Below are 18,862 nucleotides of genomic sequence, written 5' to 3' on the forward strand. Positions count from 1 at the left end.
TTAGATTCAATAATCAAGCTTCCACCTTTCTGCTAAAAGGGATCCAGAACTTGATCTAGTGCTCCAGGATGATTCATTCAAATTGTACGTTAATGGCCCATATTTTAAAAGAATCTAAAGAGACATCAAAAAGCACTGTATAATTTTTATATTTAGCAGTGTTGTAGCTGTCTAAAATATATATTTTTTAAAATCTCTCCTCAGATCAATGCCTCCGTTCTGAGGATGAAATATTAATCTGGTCTCCACAGATGCTGCTTGACCTAATGAATGTTTATGCATTTCTTTCACATTACTGTTGCCGGCTGATGACGGAAGTTGAGGGGCCCCTGACATCACTTTGAAATGGAGAGAAACTTAACTGAGAGAAATAATAGCCACTTTGAAAATGAAAGCATTTGAAAAAGATGACATTCTCAAAATAAATGGATTTTCCTTGTATTTCTTACTGTTTCATGCTAATGTCATTGTTCAACTGTTGAAGCTTCAGAGAATCAATACTTCCATCGGGAGAAATGGAGTTTCCAGTCCTCATCTTGTTGCTGGTCATCTCCAGTTCCAAATAGTGGTCAAGGCACAGAGGTGAAACAACCAAGGGTTGAAGAACTAGAAGGCAATGAATAAAGCAATATTACTGAGTTACTTTGGAATTATTTTATACCGTAGATCTAATTGCCTGCAGGTAGATCCCCTACTTAAAATGGGGTTCCATCCTGGGATTCGCAGTGTAATTTGAAATTATCGCAAGTTGAAATTGGGCAAAATAGCACAAGATTTTGCCAAAAAAAAGCAAGATTTCACTGAAAAAAATGCAAGAACAGAATCATCATAACTTTGAGAAATCATTTGTTGGGACATTGCAAGTTATATCTGTAGCTATATTTATCTAACCGCTGTACAGTAAAAATCCTGGTATCCAGCACCCACAGGGAATGGAAGATGCCAGATATGAGAGTTTTCTAGTTGCATTGCACTCACTCTTACAATGCCCAACTAATATACCTGTATTAAGAATAAACAGTGTAAAATTCAAAAATACTATGATGTTCATACACTGAACAAACTTCACTTGCATAAATATATCAACCTTAAAGCATTTTACTTTATTTTCAGTCACATTCTTTGAAAACATTTAATCATTGCTGAATCTGCAGGTTCCTCCCCCTCCACAGAGCTGCCTGAAAGATGAACAATATTATAGATATTTATCCCCTCCCCTCAAGTTTGCAGATAAAGCCTTACGAATATACTGAACCATACATTATTAAAGGTAAAGACTCTTACTAAGCAGGGTTAAGGAGATACCCCAATGGCAAATGGCATCAACCAGCTCTTCATCCTGGGTGACAACATTTTATTCAAACAGCTTCTACGAGCAAAGCACAACCAAGGCACCCACTGGCTGAATATTTGCTCCCATCTTCACCAAAGGTTCATGAGTTATTTCAGAGAACAATTTACAAGTTTAAACATTTAATTCCATTTTTATTTATTCTTATTTCCTCTTTTTTTTGCCATTTGCTTGAGGTTGCCAGTTGTTTGAATTGCTTTACTCTATTTTAATTTTCTCCTGCTGAAGGCATGATTTTTTTTTTGCTCGATTCTTCAAAAGGAAAACTCCCCAGATCTTTGGGGCTGCTGTGCTTACCTGGAATTATGTTCCTGTAGCAGTGCTAGAATTATTTACAATGATATTAACAAAGTCCTATATGCTGGCCAGGTCCAGCATGGAGGTACATCTATGTACATGATGTTGAGAAGGCAGTAAAATTGACCTTGCTCAGGGTAAGATCTGACGTTGAGCAGAAGGTCCATTTTAACTTGCATTATACATGCAGTTTTAATTTCCCTTGAAAATTCCAAAACCCTGTCAACTTGTCCTAAAGTGCACATTAAAGAAATAATGAAGACAACATTTAGTGTCACAAAGCACACTAAATGACATTAATTGCAAAGCACAAACTCCATATATTCAACAACTCTTGGGTGGCTGTCACTTGGATCACTGCCCTGGTCTATTTTAATGATCTTATCCTGTTTAGAGTGAGCTTCTATGTTATTTTAATATTTCTCACCCCCGTATGTCTAGCAGTCAAAGAATGTAATGCCATTATTTAGCTCCATTCCCAACATCATAGACGAGCCTATGACAAGTCTTTCTGGATTCACAGAAATGTATTTTCCAAACTGCCTTTCATTCTGTCAATTTTAAACCAGTGAAAGTTAAAAGATGTTTTAAATAATATGTGGTAGAAAAAAAAACTAAGTGGATTATTTATACAACCCAATCTGTAAATAATGGGTGAAAGTGTAACAGGATTAAATGTTTAAAAGTCGCAAGATGCAGAAAAAAAATGTCAGTTCAGTTGGGTTTGAACTCAGTGACTTGCCACAATGCCTCAGAGAGCAGTTAGAAAGTCAGCAGGGGTGGCCAAACTACAGACCCTGGACCAACTGGAGCCTGTTTCCCATTCTTAAGTGGTCCAGGGTGAATTTTAAAATTATAATAGTAGATGGCCTGTTAGAACATAGTTTCAACACTAGATGTCATTGCCATTTTGAAAACAACTAGACCGACCATTGAAATATTATCCATCGATGAAAACATTTAACTCAGTTTAAAAGTGTTTACTTCAGTTGATTAAATGTGCTGGAATTGAAAAGATGGAAAATAGCAAGGGTGTGCCGAGAATTTCTGGCACAGTGGGTAAATGATTACTTTTTCCACAGAAGTCAAGGGAAGTGTCTCTATTTGATTTGCATGGAAACTGTTAACTTTAATGGTCAATCTTTAATAGCATAGCTGCAGATTTACACATTACATCATAAAGGTGGACACTTGGGACATGAACTGTATTCACTGAGAATTGTGGAGGAATATTGGAGATGGCTTTGCACCTTTCTCGATCCTTTCTCCCATTCTTATTTGCACCCAGCTTTTGATTTTGCACTGCTTTTTGAATGCGAGTTTTATTTAAATTAAATTTAAGGGCAACAGATACAGAAATGCTTTCTGTAATATGCAAACATATCAATAAACTGCTGTAATGTCAACAATTAAACTGTTCAGTGTTATATAGTTAACTTGATAGAAAATTAATTTTCGATGCCAGAAGAGTTTTCTGGTCTAAAATCTTTTTTTTTCTTGCAGTGTAACTGGTTGAAAACTGCCAGGCTTAATGTTGTTTGGCCTGTGAGCTCCTTACATTTTTCTTTATGTGGCCCACAACCAAAAACTTTTGGCTACCCCTGAATTAGAGCTTCATTAACATACAAAATAGTTTAATTTTCTAAATCAAGATTGTACATCTAGTCAAAGGAACTTCGTAAATGAGAAAGGCATTACCTGGTAGGCTCTGAGCAGTCTTTATAATTTGACAAAAGCCATCTTTTCTGCAAAGTGTATCCTCTATTCCTGGAATTTTATTTACCTGAAAGTAAATAAATGATGATCAGTGCTGCTGCTTAGTCCATGAAATAAATGGCAAACTAGTTGTGTTTTTTTTTTTAAAAAAAAGGTCCCCAGTATCATTTAATACAAAATTATGCCAAAAATTAGATTAATTATTATGACTTCCCACTGCTGTCAAATGATATTTTCAACAGTCAAGTTGTCCAATGTCACAATGAACGAAATGTATGATAGAATCGGTTCAGTGAAGAGACAGACCAGTCATTACAAGTCCTCAAAAAGACTCATCTGTCTGGAGTCAATCAAGGGAAAGAATGCAATACTTCCAATGAAAGGCATTAAATTCAATGCTGAAGCATTTCTTTTAAAAAGGGAAAAAGTGAATCAAATCTGAAATAAAATGGGCGTTTGCACAAAATAACAATAAAAGTTTAAATATTCTGTATTTATATCATGTTTTTGCCACTCAAATGCTAAAACATTCAATACATTTGGTAATTCTGGTGCAATGTCTGAGTGTTTATGCACTGGTCATACACTTACCATATAGTATGGTTGATCAGTAGCTCATCATACACTTCCCAATGAAACAGATAGTAGAACTGATTGGATAATATTTTTGAAGGCAAAAGGTTTTTTTAAATTGGTGTCACAAAAAATATTTAAGACTTTCATCTACATTGGAGATGAAAATTGGCCGATCTTTTAAAGCAAAGAAGGTCATCCACACCCCTACTGGTCTCCCTCCCTTCACAATTTGCCAATGTTAATCTGCTCTTTTGTACTTTGGTACATTAAATGTGCTCCAATGGCTCCTAGAACACTTCCACCAGCGTTGTCTCCGCTCCATCCTCAACATCCTTTGGAGCGCTTTCATCCCTAACGTCGAAGTACTCGAGATGGCAGAGGTCGACAGCATCGAGTCCACGCTGCTGAAGATCCAGCTGCGCTGGATGGGTCATGTCTCCAGAATGGAGGACCATCGCCTTCCCAAGATCGTGTTATATGGCGAGCTCTCCACTGGCCACCGTGACAGAGGTGCACCAAAGAAAAGGTACAAGGACTGCCTAAAGAAATCTCTTGGTGCCTGCCACATTGACCACCGCCAGTGGGCTGATATCGCCTCAAACCGTGCATCTTGGCGCCTCACAGTTTGGCGGGCAGCAACCTCCTTTGAAGAAGACCGCAGAGCCCACCTCACTGACAAAAGGCAAAGGAGGAAAAACCCAACACCCAACCCCAACCAACCAATTTTCCCCTGCAGCCGCTGCAACCATGTCTGCCTGTCCCGCATCTGACTTGTCAGCCACAAACGAGCCTGCAGCTGACGTGGACTTTTACCCCCTCCATAAATCTTCATCCGCGAAGCCAAGCCAAAGAGAGAAAAGAGAAAGACATTAAATGTGCAAATTTGTTCTACTGCTATTTTTGAGATCCAATATAGAACTCTGTTCATGGACTGGAGAGAAGCAGAGATGGGGCCCTGCTGGGGCAGATCTGCCTCAAGATGAATTATGAGCCAGAGAAGACTCAGACATAGCTAATTAAACATAATTCCAGTCTCCCAATGGGCCAATAAGATAACAGCTGATTGACCACTAAAGTAACCACCTATTTGGAAATCTTTGGGCTTCTCTCTTTTCACAGTTGCAGAGATAATCATTCTACCTTGAAACAGACTTCTCCTGCATCTACTTACTATTTAGGTATTGCAATGGACAACCAGCTTGGTCCTTTAACATAATAGCCCATGGCAAAGAATAATCAAAAGGAGGTGTTGATACACCCAGCATATGCCAGAAATATCCACCACCAATTCAAATACCTCCATGATACTTAAGAATATGAAAATAAAATATACTTCTATTAAATCTATTTGCTTTGCACACAATTAACAAAATGTACAGAAATATTAATAAGCTTGAAAAATATTGGATTATTTGCTGTCATGTTACAAGGACATTGGTCTTATCAAATTCTTTCATAATTTAGAGCAGTAGTTTTCAAACTTTTTCTTTTCACTGACATTCCACCTTAAGTAATCCCTATGCCATAGGTGCTCTGTGTTTAGTAAGGGATTGCTTAAGGTGATATGTGAGTGGAAAGAAAATGTTTGAAAACCACTAGTTTAGAGTAAAAACACAATGTTGGAGAAACTCATCAGGTCAAGCAGTGAACTTTATATAGCAAAGATAACGATACAAACAATTTGGGCTTAAGCCCTTCATCAAGATATGAGCAAAATGTAGAGATGCGGGTGAACAGAATGGTGGGGGTGGGAGGAGCAGCAGGGAAAGGATCACAGGCAAGAGGTAATAGATGGATAAGGGAGGGAGGGCAACACCAGGAAACAGAGGGAGTGGGTGGATTTGTGAATGGAGAGGGAAGGGGTGGAAAGCTGGAGGAAAGAAAGAGAGGGATGGGGAAGAGTGAGAATGGGTAGTGAGTTAATAGTAACCGGAGAAGTCAATGTTAATGCCATCCGGTTAGAGCATGCCCAGATGGAATATTGTGTTGCTCCTCCAATTTACAGGAAAGTTTTCTCCAGCATTGTGTTTTTACTTCAATTATGGTCGGCAGACTTCCATAGTTTTGCTCCTATCCTAGTTTAGAGCCCAGCAGATCTTTGGCAAGGTAGTCATTGTGCACTGAACACCATTTAAGATGGCTACATTTCAATCAAAAGGTCATGATTATGAACAATCAAAGCATCGCATCTGCTATGTCATTGGTTAACATCTCAAGTTTTGACCTGTCATCAACTTCTAACGTTTAATGCATCCAGAAAAACCCAAGTTTAGAACATGATTTGGAACAAAAGGCAAGACCTTTCACAATGCTGAGAAAATGGGGTTACCTTCTGATGGAGTTGAAGTTGATCAAATTTTTCCTTTTGAAGGCACCGGTTACCATTAACCTCATTTGATGTGAAACAAATCAACAAGTCCCAATGTTCATCTCCTAAGAAGAAAACAGAATTATTGTTGAGCCTGCGGTCAACATTACTGTGACGCCAATAAAGCATATAGGACCAGATCATACTCTCAGCATCAGATGAACTGTGTTTCTCTTCAACCACCTCAAAGACTGCACATGTTGTGTTTAATCAGTAAATCAAACAAGTGCACTTCTCTATTGAATGGGCAATAACATCTCCTGAACCAGAATCCTTAAACGGCCAAGTACAATCTTAAATGGGAAATGAATGGGTGACTCAGTCAAAAGAGCTACTCCTGCCACAGAGCCCAGTAACCAGTGTTTGATCCTGACCCTCGGTGCTGTCTATGTGAAGTTTGCACATTTTCATCTACCAAAAACATGCAAGTTGGTCGGCTAATTGGTCACTGTAAATTTCCCCTTTTAGTTTTGGAATCTTTGGGAGGATTGATAGGAACATGGAGAGTATAGGGTGGGATTCATGTAATAAAATGGTGCTCATCATAGACCGTTCAGCCTCGAGTCAGTTTAAGAGGCACGCTTCAGTGAATCTATTATATTAAGAATATAATTGAATACTAGATCATATTTTCTTGTGACATAGAAGATCATTCAATACAAGATTGGCATCAATCTCAATGGGATGGCCAAAGCACTTTAAAGATCTTATCGGAGACCTGTACAGAAATACCAGCACAGTGATTTAAGTCAGAAATAAGAGGACTAAGTATTCACAAAGAGGAGGGTAAAACACGAGGACTCCCATCATGCTTTCTCTTTAATATTGTGATGGAACTGTTAATTGGAGAGAGAAGGGGAGTGCTGATGAAGACTCAATAAAATGTTTGGCTTTATCCTTCATTGACAACATCACTACCCTGAGTGACTCTTACGAAGGAGTGGTGAGGAATATCAGATCCTGTTTCTTTCTGTAAAGCAACAGGACTGGAAGTGAATGTCAGTAAGATGAAGGGGTTCCACATGATGTCCAAAAGTAAAACTTGTATTTACATACAGAGCAATCCCATTCACCCATTCAGTTCCCTGCAACCTGTTCTCCCTATACAAGGGGTATTTTACAGCAACCAATAAATTTACCAACCAGCAGGTCTTTGGGATGTTTAAGAAAATTGGAGCACCTTGGAGAAACCCAATCGGTCACAAACCCAACACCTTTGTTGCTGGACCTGAGAGGCAGCTACTCCCATTGTCGTCGTATCTACAGTTGTAAAAATAAATTAAAAGAGGCAAAGATTATAAGAAAACTTAAAATAATTTTTAAAAATTGTTTATGATCTACTACAGTAAATAGAATCTAAATTGGAATGTCTCAAGGTCTGGACTCATTGCAATTCACCACAATCGCTTCACAACAGATGCAATATCACTGGCTCTCCATATAGATGACACTTTCCTTGTTCTAATATATCCTAATTTCACAAATATCATCTTGCAAAAGCATAAGCTACAATATTTTGAATTTTGATCTCTTTAATCCAATAAATCCATCTCTGTGACTGCTATTTTGTGTATCTTTAATCAGTGGATAAAACTGATAAGCATTTTGCTTAGCTTTGTATTAAGACTTACATAACGATTAATAACCAAGCATTTACTATATGATAGAGATATAAAATATACATAAAGCTCAAACTTTAAAGAGATACAGAATAATATTTAAAAAGATACACAGAAAAGTATTTAAAGAGACAAAAAATTCAAAGAAAAATTTCTTGTGCACACGCCTTCTTCACATCCTGAAGAATAATGAGCAAGTTGTCAGTCTGGGCAGATATTATGACATATACATCATAGTCAATATGGTAACACCACAAACAATAGCCTGTTAAAGAGATGGGCACAAAATTAACTAAAAAACACAAAGTTTTAACCTTTACACTCCACTCAACTCTGAATCACCTTGACAACAGCAACTTATACATTTGGCTACTCTTCATCAATTACAGCTCAGTGTTCAACATCTTTTTCCATCAATGCTGGTCAACAATCTCCAAATCGTGGGCCTCTGCACCCCTCCTCTGCAACTGGGTACTTGACTTCCTCATCAGAAGACCACATTCAATACAAATTGGAAATGGCATCTCCCCATCACTGATGATCAACGCAGGCACACCTCAAGGATATGTGCTTAGCCCACTGCTCTACTCACTAGATGGCTTGGCGCAATTCAAATGCTATCTGCAACTCTGCCGATGACACCAGGGTTGTCGGCGGAATCACAGACGGCAATAAGAAAATGTACAGGAAAGAGATAGATCAGCTAGTTGAGTGATCTTCTCAGTGGCACAAGGACAGCTTCTTCCCCTCTGCCATTAGATTCTTGAATGAACCATAGACACTATATCATTTTATCTCTTACTTTTTCTTGTTCCATTTTTATTTATTAAATGTAGTTTATAGAAATAATTGCACTATAATGCTGTCATAAAATAATGAACTTCATGACAATAAATAAATTTTGACTTTTTTTTTTACAAAGTGTTCAGTGGGAGGGAAATTGCATAGCATTATGGAGATATTCTTAACTATTAAGAAGCCTCAACTAATCTTGCAACATTATTTGTTTTAAAGGCCAATAATCCCAACTTCAGTCAACAAGCTGGTAAAGTAAGTGCCCAATATATCCTCAACCAACAGGAATATGACATGAACAGCCATGATAGTATTGGATAACCACCATTTAATCCGAAAAGGCCTGCTCCTGTCTAATTTTGCTGGGTTATTTAGTTCCTTGGCAAAGATATTACTGAACAGAATTATGCAATTACTTGCACAAGCAAGGACTATGGTGCATTGCACATTATCCTTGTTTATAGGACAAAAAACACCATTAAACATGATGGAAGATATCACAAAACAGCATAGAACACCCGTGACTAAGTAATTGTACTAACAATGCACATGGAAACTAGGCATCCGTCTCCACTCACCCTGGGCCCTATGATAGGGTCAACCACTGAAAACATCTGGAATAATCCCTTGAAAGTCAACATTACCTCGGTGAACTGAAATTTCCATGCATCTCATGTGTAGCTGATTAGCAATGTTTGATTTCCTGAATTATGGGACTCTCTGGGGCTTTTTCTTGGCAATCATTACTTTAAAAAAAAACACTCCCAAAAAAGCCAGAATGAAGCAGCCAATGTACTCACTTCTTACCAAATGTGACAACTGCATTGAAATCTTCATCATATTTTATTTTCATTGAGATAACCACAGTTAAACCATGCCCCCCCCCCCACTCCATTATCCAAAATGCAAGCAACCAGCAAAAAAAATTGTGGAAGAATAGGTTAAAAAATTACAAAAGTTTTAAAATGGCACCCCCTAGTGGTTGGTTTACCAATGATGCAACACACAATCAAACAACCGGTAAATTTATTTATCTGCCATCTACCAATCCCCATAGGTGCCAGATACCGGGGGTTTTACTGTAATATGCCCCCTAAGCAGCAGTCGCTGCCTTCAAACTAGATGGCACCCTTCACACTCTGCAGGTGACTGAAGCTGACCAGACCTAGTGGATCCAAAGAGAACCACTGACTTTTTTGTCTCAACCTCGGTGATTTAATGACTCCTGTCCATATGACCAAGCATCAAACTCAGCTGGGTTGGATGGTGATAGTGGTGCTCCAGTGGTTGGCTGTCGACTAATGCCATTTATCAACACTAGAGAATAAAGCTCCCAAAATACCTTGGAGCATGGGTTGGGATCAATCTCCTTTAACAGCTGATGAAAACTACAACCCAAAAATGGAGGATCTACACAATATCCAGAATCAGGTGCTTGCAGCAAATGTAGCTGAATACTTTCCTTTATAATGAATGTCTGAATATTGGACTTTAAGAAGAATGATGTCCGTGCATTTGTATTTTGAAGATATGCAACCCAATTGTGAAAATAGTCATAGAAGTGTTGAAACCTCCATTACCTATCAGACAAGGACCAGCAATAATTAGAGACTAAAAAAACTCAGATCATTCATCCACAAGTCCCCAAGATGGACATGCAAGTCTAGTCTTACTTGTCAGAGGAAAAACTCTGACAAATTCAGAACTCCAACTTAAAGATGGGCACTGAAGGATGAAAAATTAATAGGGTTAAAAATAAAGACCAGACCATGGATGTAAACCAAATTGGTGCATCATTCCAAAGAAAATGGCCATCCAATAAGGTCAAAGGAGGGTAAAGCAGCATCTGATCTGCAACAGTGGAGAGGCTGATCACCAATGCTATTTTTTTTGCTAATAATTACTTTCTTTGGCAAGATTCTTCAACTGAGAAAAAAAAACTACCAGAGAGATAGACTGAATTATGAACTTTGACCAAAATATTTCATATGGTTTTTCAAACTCCCAAACAAAAAGCAATGAGCATTGGTGTTAGTCATGGGGAAAGATCACAGAGGGTTAGGGTCAATGGGTAAAACATTAAAACAGAAAGAGTTTTGTTCCCATGAATTTGCCTACTGCTGGTATTAAATTGCGGTAATAACTAGGGCTGTATTTTTAGTTATATTACCTTAAGTGACCCAACACAAACAAAAGCTGGAGATGGGAAATGCTAGAAATAGCAAAGCATTCAAATCACACTGCCTGCATGGGACTACATTCCAAACTCCTCATGTGTCACTCATACTGCAGACTCAAAAATACCAATACATTTCTACTGCAAGGTCACAATGAAGACTGCATTGAACTAATGGTTACTTTATCTTTTTTTTAATTCGCTAAATGTGGCGAATCATAAACTGGTTTCTTTCCTGTTTGAGGGTCCACTGTTTTCTTCAGAAAAAACTCCATAATTAACCAACTTTCCCCAAATGGTGATAGAACAGGCATTCAAACTCATGCCAGGCATTCAAACATGGGAAATGACGGTTACTCATGTGCCAATTTTTAAAGTTGTAGATCATTCAATACAGAACCATCCCCATGGACCAAATTGTCCATCATGCCTACCAGAGCCAGTCCCATAGGCTTGCATATTTCCCATTTCCATACAAACCTTCTGTAAGAACTTAAGATATAAGAGGAATAGGGCCTGTTCCGACATTCAATGTGATCATGGCTGATCTGATGATAGGCTCATCTCTACCTACCTTTCCCCTTACTATAAAAATCTATCCGTATTCCAGTATAAATACAATGACATTTAAAAATTATTACAGTGAATATGTACAAACTAGGAGTTGGAGAAGAACACTCCTGATCTTAAGTCTGCTCTGCTTTTCAATAGATCGTCATTGATACAGCTCTGCCTTCTTGCTTAAACTTTGTATCCTTTAATACACCCACTTATCAAGTATATATATATATACACACCTCCACCTTAACAGCATTCAAAGATACTACTTCTATCACTCTTTGAAGAAGAGGGTTCCAAAGTCTCATGACTTCAGAGAAAATAACATGGACATCTGTCTTAAATGTCTTAAAAAAAGCGACCTTAATTCTGGATTCCTAACAAGAGGAAATATCCATCCTATCCAATCCTGAGAGGAGTCCTTGATCTCTCACTCTAAACTCCAGTAGTTGGAAGCCTAGTCTTTTCCTGATTAAATAGCCCAGCTATCAGAGGAGACAGACAAGGGACCCAGATGTACAAAATTATGAGGGGCTTAGAAAAGGTAGATCATGGAAATCTTTCCCTGTAACAGGAATGTCTAACACTGGAGACATGGGTTTAAAGAGCAAGTAGTTTAGAGAGGAAGCAGTGGAAGATCATTCCCCCTCCACCCCCCCCCCCCCCTGTCAGAGGGTATTTAGAAATAGAAACCCATTGCTTGAGAGGAACTGAAGACAGAGACACACACAATATTTAAGCTCCTAGGTCTGTGGTTTTCAAACTGCCCCCCTAAACTCACATTCCACCTTAAGCAATCCCTATGCCATAAGTGCTCTGTGATTAGTAAGGAATTGCTTAAGGTGGTCTGTGAGTTGAAAGAAAAATTACTGTTATAATTATACCTAGTTGACTTGTTATGTGCACGGTTTCACAACTCCAAAGGAAATGGGCCAATGACAATTTTTCCTCAAGCAAAATGGTTCAGTAACAATTGGGTCTAGAGCAATGGATCTCAACCTTCCCTTCCCACTCACAGACCACTTTAAGTAATCCCTTACTAATCACAGAACACTTATGACATAGGGATTGCTTAAAGTAGAATGTGAGTTGGGGGGGCAGTTTGAAAACCACTGATTTAGTTCATCACTGGGCTTACCAAGGCATAGAAAACTACAGACCAAGTGTTGATAAATGGCATTAGTCGACAGCCAACCACTGGAGTGCCACTATCACCATCCAACCCGGCTGAGTTTGACGCTTGGTCATATGGACAGGAGTCCTTAAATCACCAAGGTTGAAACAACAAAAGTCAGTGGTTCTCTTTGGATCCACCAGGTCTGGTCAGCTTCAGTCACCTGCAGAGTGCGAAGGGTGCCATCTAGTTTGAAGGCAGCGACTGCTGCTAAGCTTCAAAGCCAAATAAAAGAGACGTTCCTGTCTCAGGACTGGTTCACAAGGCACTGCAGTTCCATTTGTGCTCCAGACAATCCTCAGTCAGTTATGTATCCCACCTTGGACACGAGAATGGTAACATCAGGATGCATTTAAGCATGGCATCTACATTCCTTGTCTAACCCTCCAATTAGTACAGATAGCCCCCAAGGCAAACTGCACACAAAGCAGCTCACAAACCAAGGCAGAATAACTGCAGAAAATTAGCATTAGGTTCCAGTAAAGGCAGTACAGAAACAATGTGTGTAAAGACATACAGCGAGAATAGTCATTAAACTTTGCAATGAAAGCCAAAAGAACATGGAACAGTGCAACACAGGATTTATGGTCCACCACATCTGCATCAACCAGAATGCAGATCTCAACTGTCTACACATGGTCATTCTTTTCCACTTGTTGCCCCATTAATATCGGTCTCAATGCTTCTTAAATGTCACTGCTATATCTGCTTCTACCACTTCCCCTGGCTACTTGTTCCAGGCACCTACCACAGAGTTTTAAAAAAATCTTGCAAGTGATCTTTAAACTTTCCCCTCTCATCTTAAGCCTAATATTTGATGTTTCTTCCTAAGGAAAATGACGCCTATCCATGTCTCTCATAATTATAAACAGTACTCACCTCATTACTCCAGAGAAAATAATCCAATTTTGACAAATCTCTCGTTTTGCTAATACTCTCCAATCCAGGTAACATCCTGCTGAACGTCTTCTGCACCCTCTACAAGGTCTCCACATTCTTATTGCAATATGGCAAGCAGAACCCTACACAATACTCCAAATGTGGCCTAAAGTTTTACTCAATTTCCCAACTTTAATACTCAATACCAAAAAAATTTAAAAAAAAATAAATCGATCAATACAGAAAAAAAAAATCTTCCTACAACTCGCATTTCCAAGAATGTTCTATCAGGTTCCAATTGGTTCTTGGAATCATTTATTGCCGTTTCTATTCAATTGGACTTTTGAGAGGTTTGCACACAGATGGAACTGAAAATGTCTCAATATATTTGCAACCACGCATAATGCATGACTAAAATCCTTATTAATTCCTTTATGATAATGAACCATGGCTAGTTTATATTAACAAAGAGGTCATTTCTCAGTTTCAGCTTTTGCTTGCATTGGCCTTTCAGTGCTGAGTGTGATTGGCAAAATGCTATCAGTTTTACTCTATGTGGGATAGTAATACTATCCGCCAGTCAGTAATACTGACCACCGCCAGTGGGCTGATATCGCCTCAAACCGTGCATCTTGGCGCCTCACAGTTCAGCGGGCAGCAACCTCCTTTGAAGAAGATCGCAGAGCCCACCTCACTGACAAAAGGCAAAGGAAGAAAAACCCAACACCCAACCCCAACCAACCAATTTTCCCCTGCAACCGCTGCAATCGTGTCTGCCTGTCCCGCATCGGACTTGTCAGCCACAAACGAGCCTGCAGCTGACGTGGACTTTTTACCCCCTCCATAAATCTTCGTCCGCGAAGCCAAGCCAAAGAATAAGAAGAATGCTGAGGATATGGAGGTACAAATTTTAGTTATAAATTGTCTGCGACAATTTGTGGCCTGCTCATCCTGGAAAGATTCTTAACACTGGAAGTCTCTCAGTAGTTTTACCATAATTGTTTCCAGGTCAAACATCTGGCTTATTGGGATCTGCGCTGCTGGTTTCTGCAAACCATCATAACTTTCACTCTGTTATTCATTGCCCTGCTTGTGTTATATTTATTGGGGCAGATGTTTTCTCTTCTACATAGCTAGATCTCCAAATCTACACTCTGTATTACAATTCCTTCTCTTGAATCAGTTCTCATTCAACACATCATCATCTGCCAGCAAAACTGAAGTTTAACTGCTGGTGTCCTCCACAAATGATCATTCAATGCTGGTCATAAACTGCTGTGGTGAATTTTACAATTTTGAGCCACTTCTTTGCAAGTGATCGAGGAGATGGGCCTCATAAAATCCTTCTACACTTTTTTTTAAAATCAAGGCTGCCACAAATTAATGGTTCCCCCCCCCCCCACCCCGACAAAAAAAGCAATTCAAAAGAATTTCAGAAATATTTCAGTTCAGTACACTGTGAGAAGTCACATACCTCACGTTACTTCTGTTTTCATTCTTTATTGTTGCTGTGGAATGTTGCGGATTGGAATTATTAGTGCAAATTGTAAGCTCCAATTACATTTCTAATGTTGTTAAACCATTGTGCAGGGGCCCACAAATGCAAATATACACCATGTAGATTATGCTAATATTTCAGAAATATGAGTTATAAACCTTTAAGCTTTTATAAACATCAGTAAACATGCTGGAAGCTTTAACTGGTTTGAAATAACCTCCTGCTCTTCAGTAATTATGCATTAATTAAATTTCCTAAACAATTAATCATAGCAAAGAAAAATGGGAATTATTGTAATTAAGGAGGATTATAAGGGCCCCCAAAGACTCAAAAATATACTGTCATAATAATCAATGTCTAGCATAAAACATCTGCTTGTCATTTACTAACAGCAATAGAAATCCAGTTGAGGAAACACTCAAATTTCATTGGCGCAGAAACCAGACACAATCCTCTTTGTAAAGACCATTTATGGCAGAAGGAGAATTCTTTGGTACAAGGTCATCGGAAAGATCTAAATACTTCGTATATGAAGAAACTATCTCAGTGAACCATACTCACAAGCACAGCTTGAACTGATTAAAGAAAAATGTAAACATTTCTATAGAGTTGAGAATTAAAGTTAGAATAAACATTTCAATGACACGAGTATTTTTAATATTTCTATTCAGAGTAGCACAATTCAGCTTGCTAGCCATAGGGAAACAAAGTTAGAGCAGATATCCTTATGTAGTACGAATAATGAATTTCATGTGGAAATTAGTGGCTTTGACAAAATTTCAAAGGAGGTTAGTCAGGAAGGTTCAAACGCTCAGTAGTAAATTGGATTCAACATTCACTCTACGTGAAAAACCAGAGAGTAATAGTGGATGATTGTTTCTCAGACTGGAGGCCTGTGGCTAGTGGTTTGCCTCAGGGATCAGTGCTAGGACTATTGCTGTTTGTCATCTATATCAATGATCTGGATGATAACGAGGTCAATTGGATCAGCAAATTTGCAGATGACAGTAAGATTGGATGTCCTGTGGACAGCAAGGATGGCTTTCAAAGCTTGTAGAGGGATCTGGTCCCGCTGGGAAAATGGGCTGAAAAATGGAAGATGGTCTTCAATGAATACAAGGGTGAGGTGTTGCATTTTGGAAAGACAAACCAAGAAAGGAACATAGTAAATGGTAAGGGCCTGCTCCTCAGTGGGGGAACAGAGGGATCTGGGATTACAGATACATAATTCCCTGAAACTGGCATCACAAGTAGATTGGGCAGTAAAGAGAGCTTTTGGCATATTGGCCTTCATAAATCGAAGTATTGGGTGTAGGAGTTGGGATGTTATGGAAAAGTCATACAAGATGAAATTTTGAGTCTTGTGCAGTTTCAGTCAACAAATTGCAAGAAAGATAACAAGATAGAAGGAGTGCAAAGAAGATTTACTAGGCTGTTGCCTGGACAGGAACTGAGTTACAGGGAAAGGTCAGCAGTGATGGTAATAGTAGTGAGGTATCCTTGTGAAGGAACATGGCTTAAGAAACCAATTCTTTGAGAAACCACTATTTTGAGAAAATAAACTGATGTATTTAAAACCATGCAGGTTGATTTGGTGGATTTTTAAATACAGTGTCTGAACAAAAGTCATAAAATAAATTATGTATTTTAGGATGTTTCTCAATGGTGAAGAATTCAAATTGAATACTGTAGTAATCTTTTGCATACATCATAATAAATTATTCAAAATGGTAGAAATAATTTTTCTTCAATATCTATTTTTCAACATTTCCCTTATAGTCAGAATTAATCTGTGTGAATGCACCATCCTATTCTAATGTTTGACAAATCCTCCAGAGTAAACTCAGGGATATCTTGGCAAGTTTATACTCTCTGTTGTTGCTCATCTCCCTTAGGAGGTTAAATAAATGAAGGAGAATGCATGACAGTTAAAGTTTACATAAGCCATTAAATGGAGGAAGTCACTGGGCGGTACTATTACATATGGGATCAATGCACTATTAACCTGTGGTGTCACAAAAGAGCATTATACTCAAACCCATCTGCAGAGCATCTGCAGTCAAATTTTGCAAATTCTGCAAGTTTGGCACAAAGGTTTAATGAAAGTAAGTTTCTTCACAATATTTAAAGCTCAGTAGAATATAAAATAGCACCTTGGAAGAACTAGAAGGGGTTTATTTATTTATTATGCTTTGAAAGCTGTGGGATTAGACATTAAAAGTTTGAAAATGTGTCTTGGGTTGCTTGCACTACAGGGCACTATAATTATTTGACCCCACCCATCATAAGTCAATGGAACTGTTCAGCGTCAACAACGATGGATGAACTTCTATCCCTCCATTTTCTTAAAATTTTCCCCACCACTAATGATAATTAGGAACAGTGGAAAAGTTTAAAAAGTTAACATTAATATCCAACATATGTAAAGCAGTCACCATAAACTAAACCTTTCAATCTACTCATCTCTCTTTTCTTTTGATATTGGATGGGATTTTAAACTTTTGCTATTATCCAAATTTTAATTTAACATTTCAAATCCAACCTTGATTCTTTCCCACTGGCCCCCTGCCACTAGTCTAGTTTCTGCTCCCTCCTCTATTCTGTAATGCTGTACCTCTGCACTGTGGCCTGGTTATTATCCTTTCTAATTTCCCAGCATTTGAAACCCAGCTGTTTATTTTAAGTGCTTAGAGTGGGGCCTCTAGCTACACGCTGTCCAGATACTGCAACCCTTCACCATCTGGCCTCCTGTATCTATCCATGTCTCCCCCTATTTCTCTTTAAGATTGCATCTACCTTGAAATTTCAGCAGTTCCATTAATTAACTACAGAACATACTTAACATGGAACAAAACAATGGAGATGTTTGGGTGCTTGCCCACGTATTTTCATACCTTGATGAATGGCTCTCACCCAGAATATTGGTCATGTATCTTTATCTTTGCTACATAAAATATTCTTTTTGACATGTTGAGTTTCTCCAGTGCTGTGTTTTTACTTCAATCATGGTGTCAGAAGACACAACAATTATCAAGCATCTATATACACTAATCCCATCAACTCTCCCCAGAGTCTACCGCTTATCCAAACCCTGGGGCCAGTTAACCTACTACCCCCGATGCGAGAAGAAGCTGGAACAATTTTCCTGGAGCACTCCCATTGCAACTAGTGGGAGAACATTAGGCAGGAATCCAGATGCAAGATTGAGATGAATCAGATGTATTTATTAGAACATTATAGCAAGTACAGACCATTATACCTTAAAAAAACCCAAAAACCATCCCTACCTCATAATCTATTTCATCCATGTGTCCAAGAGTCTCTTAAATACCCCTGTTCCAACCTCCACCACTACCCCTGGCAATGCATTCCAGGCACCCACTACTTTGTGTAAAAATACAATCCATGCTGATATCTCCCCTGAACCTTCCTCCCTTCACTTTGCAGATAACCTCTGGTGTTTGCTACTGGAAAAAAGGTGCTGGCTGCCTACCTTATTTAGGCCTCCCAGAATCTTGTAGACCTCTATTCAGTCACTTCTCCTCTTTCTTCACCCCAAAGAGAAAAGTCCCAGCTCTGCTAACCTTGCACATTTTCCAACTGAGGCAAGATCCTGGTAAATCTCTTCTGCATCCTCTCCATAGCTTCCACATCCTTCCTGTAATGAGGTGACCAGAACAGAAAATTCTAAGTGTGGTCTCATTATTATCATCATATCTACTGGTATGCAGTGAAAAACCATCTTTTATGCCATTCAAAAATTGAATGGTCTAGTAAAGAGTCATCACATTCTATTCCAGTGGCATCTTGAAAAGGAGAAGAAAACCCCTTCAGAGACAGTGTGCGGTTGAGGAT

The 18,862-nt window shown here is 38.6% G+C and overlaps 1 protein-coding gene across 3 annotated transcripts in view; it reads right to left on the reverse strand.

Annotated features, from left to right (window-relative positions):
• cped1 (cadherin-like and PC-esterase domain containing 1) overlaps positions 1-18,862 on the reverse strand; it is a 166,865-nt gene that overhangs the window by 121,484 nt on the left and 26,519 nt on the right. For all 3 annotated transcript variants that reach the window (XM_069903911.1, XM_069903913.1, XM_069903914.1), the window contains exons 3-5: positions 6,270-6,373; positions 3,347-3,431; positions 450-606 (exon numbers count right to left, since the gene is read on the reverse strand). In XM_069903911.1, the coding sequence (XP_069760012.1) occupies positions 450-606; positions 3,347-3,431; positions 6,270-6,373 (346 nt within the window). The remainder of the gene's footprint in view (positions 1-449; positions 607-3,346; positions 3,432-6,269; positions 6,374-18,862) is intronic.

This window comes from Narcine bancroftii, chromosome 11 (assembly GCF_036971445.1).
Source record: "Narcine bancroftii isolate sNarBan1 chromosome 11, sNarBan1.hap1, whole genome shotgun sequence".
Classification (NCBI taxonomy): Eukaryota; Metazoa; Chordata; class Chondrichthyes; order Torpediniformes; family Narcinidae; genus Narcine; species Narcine bancroftii.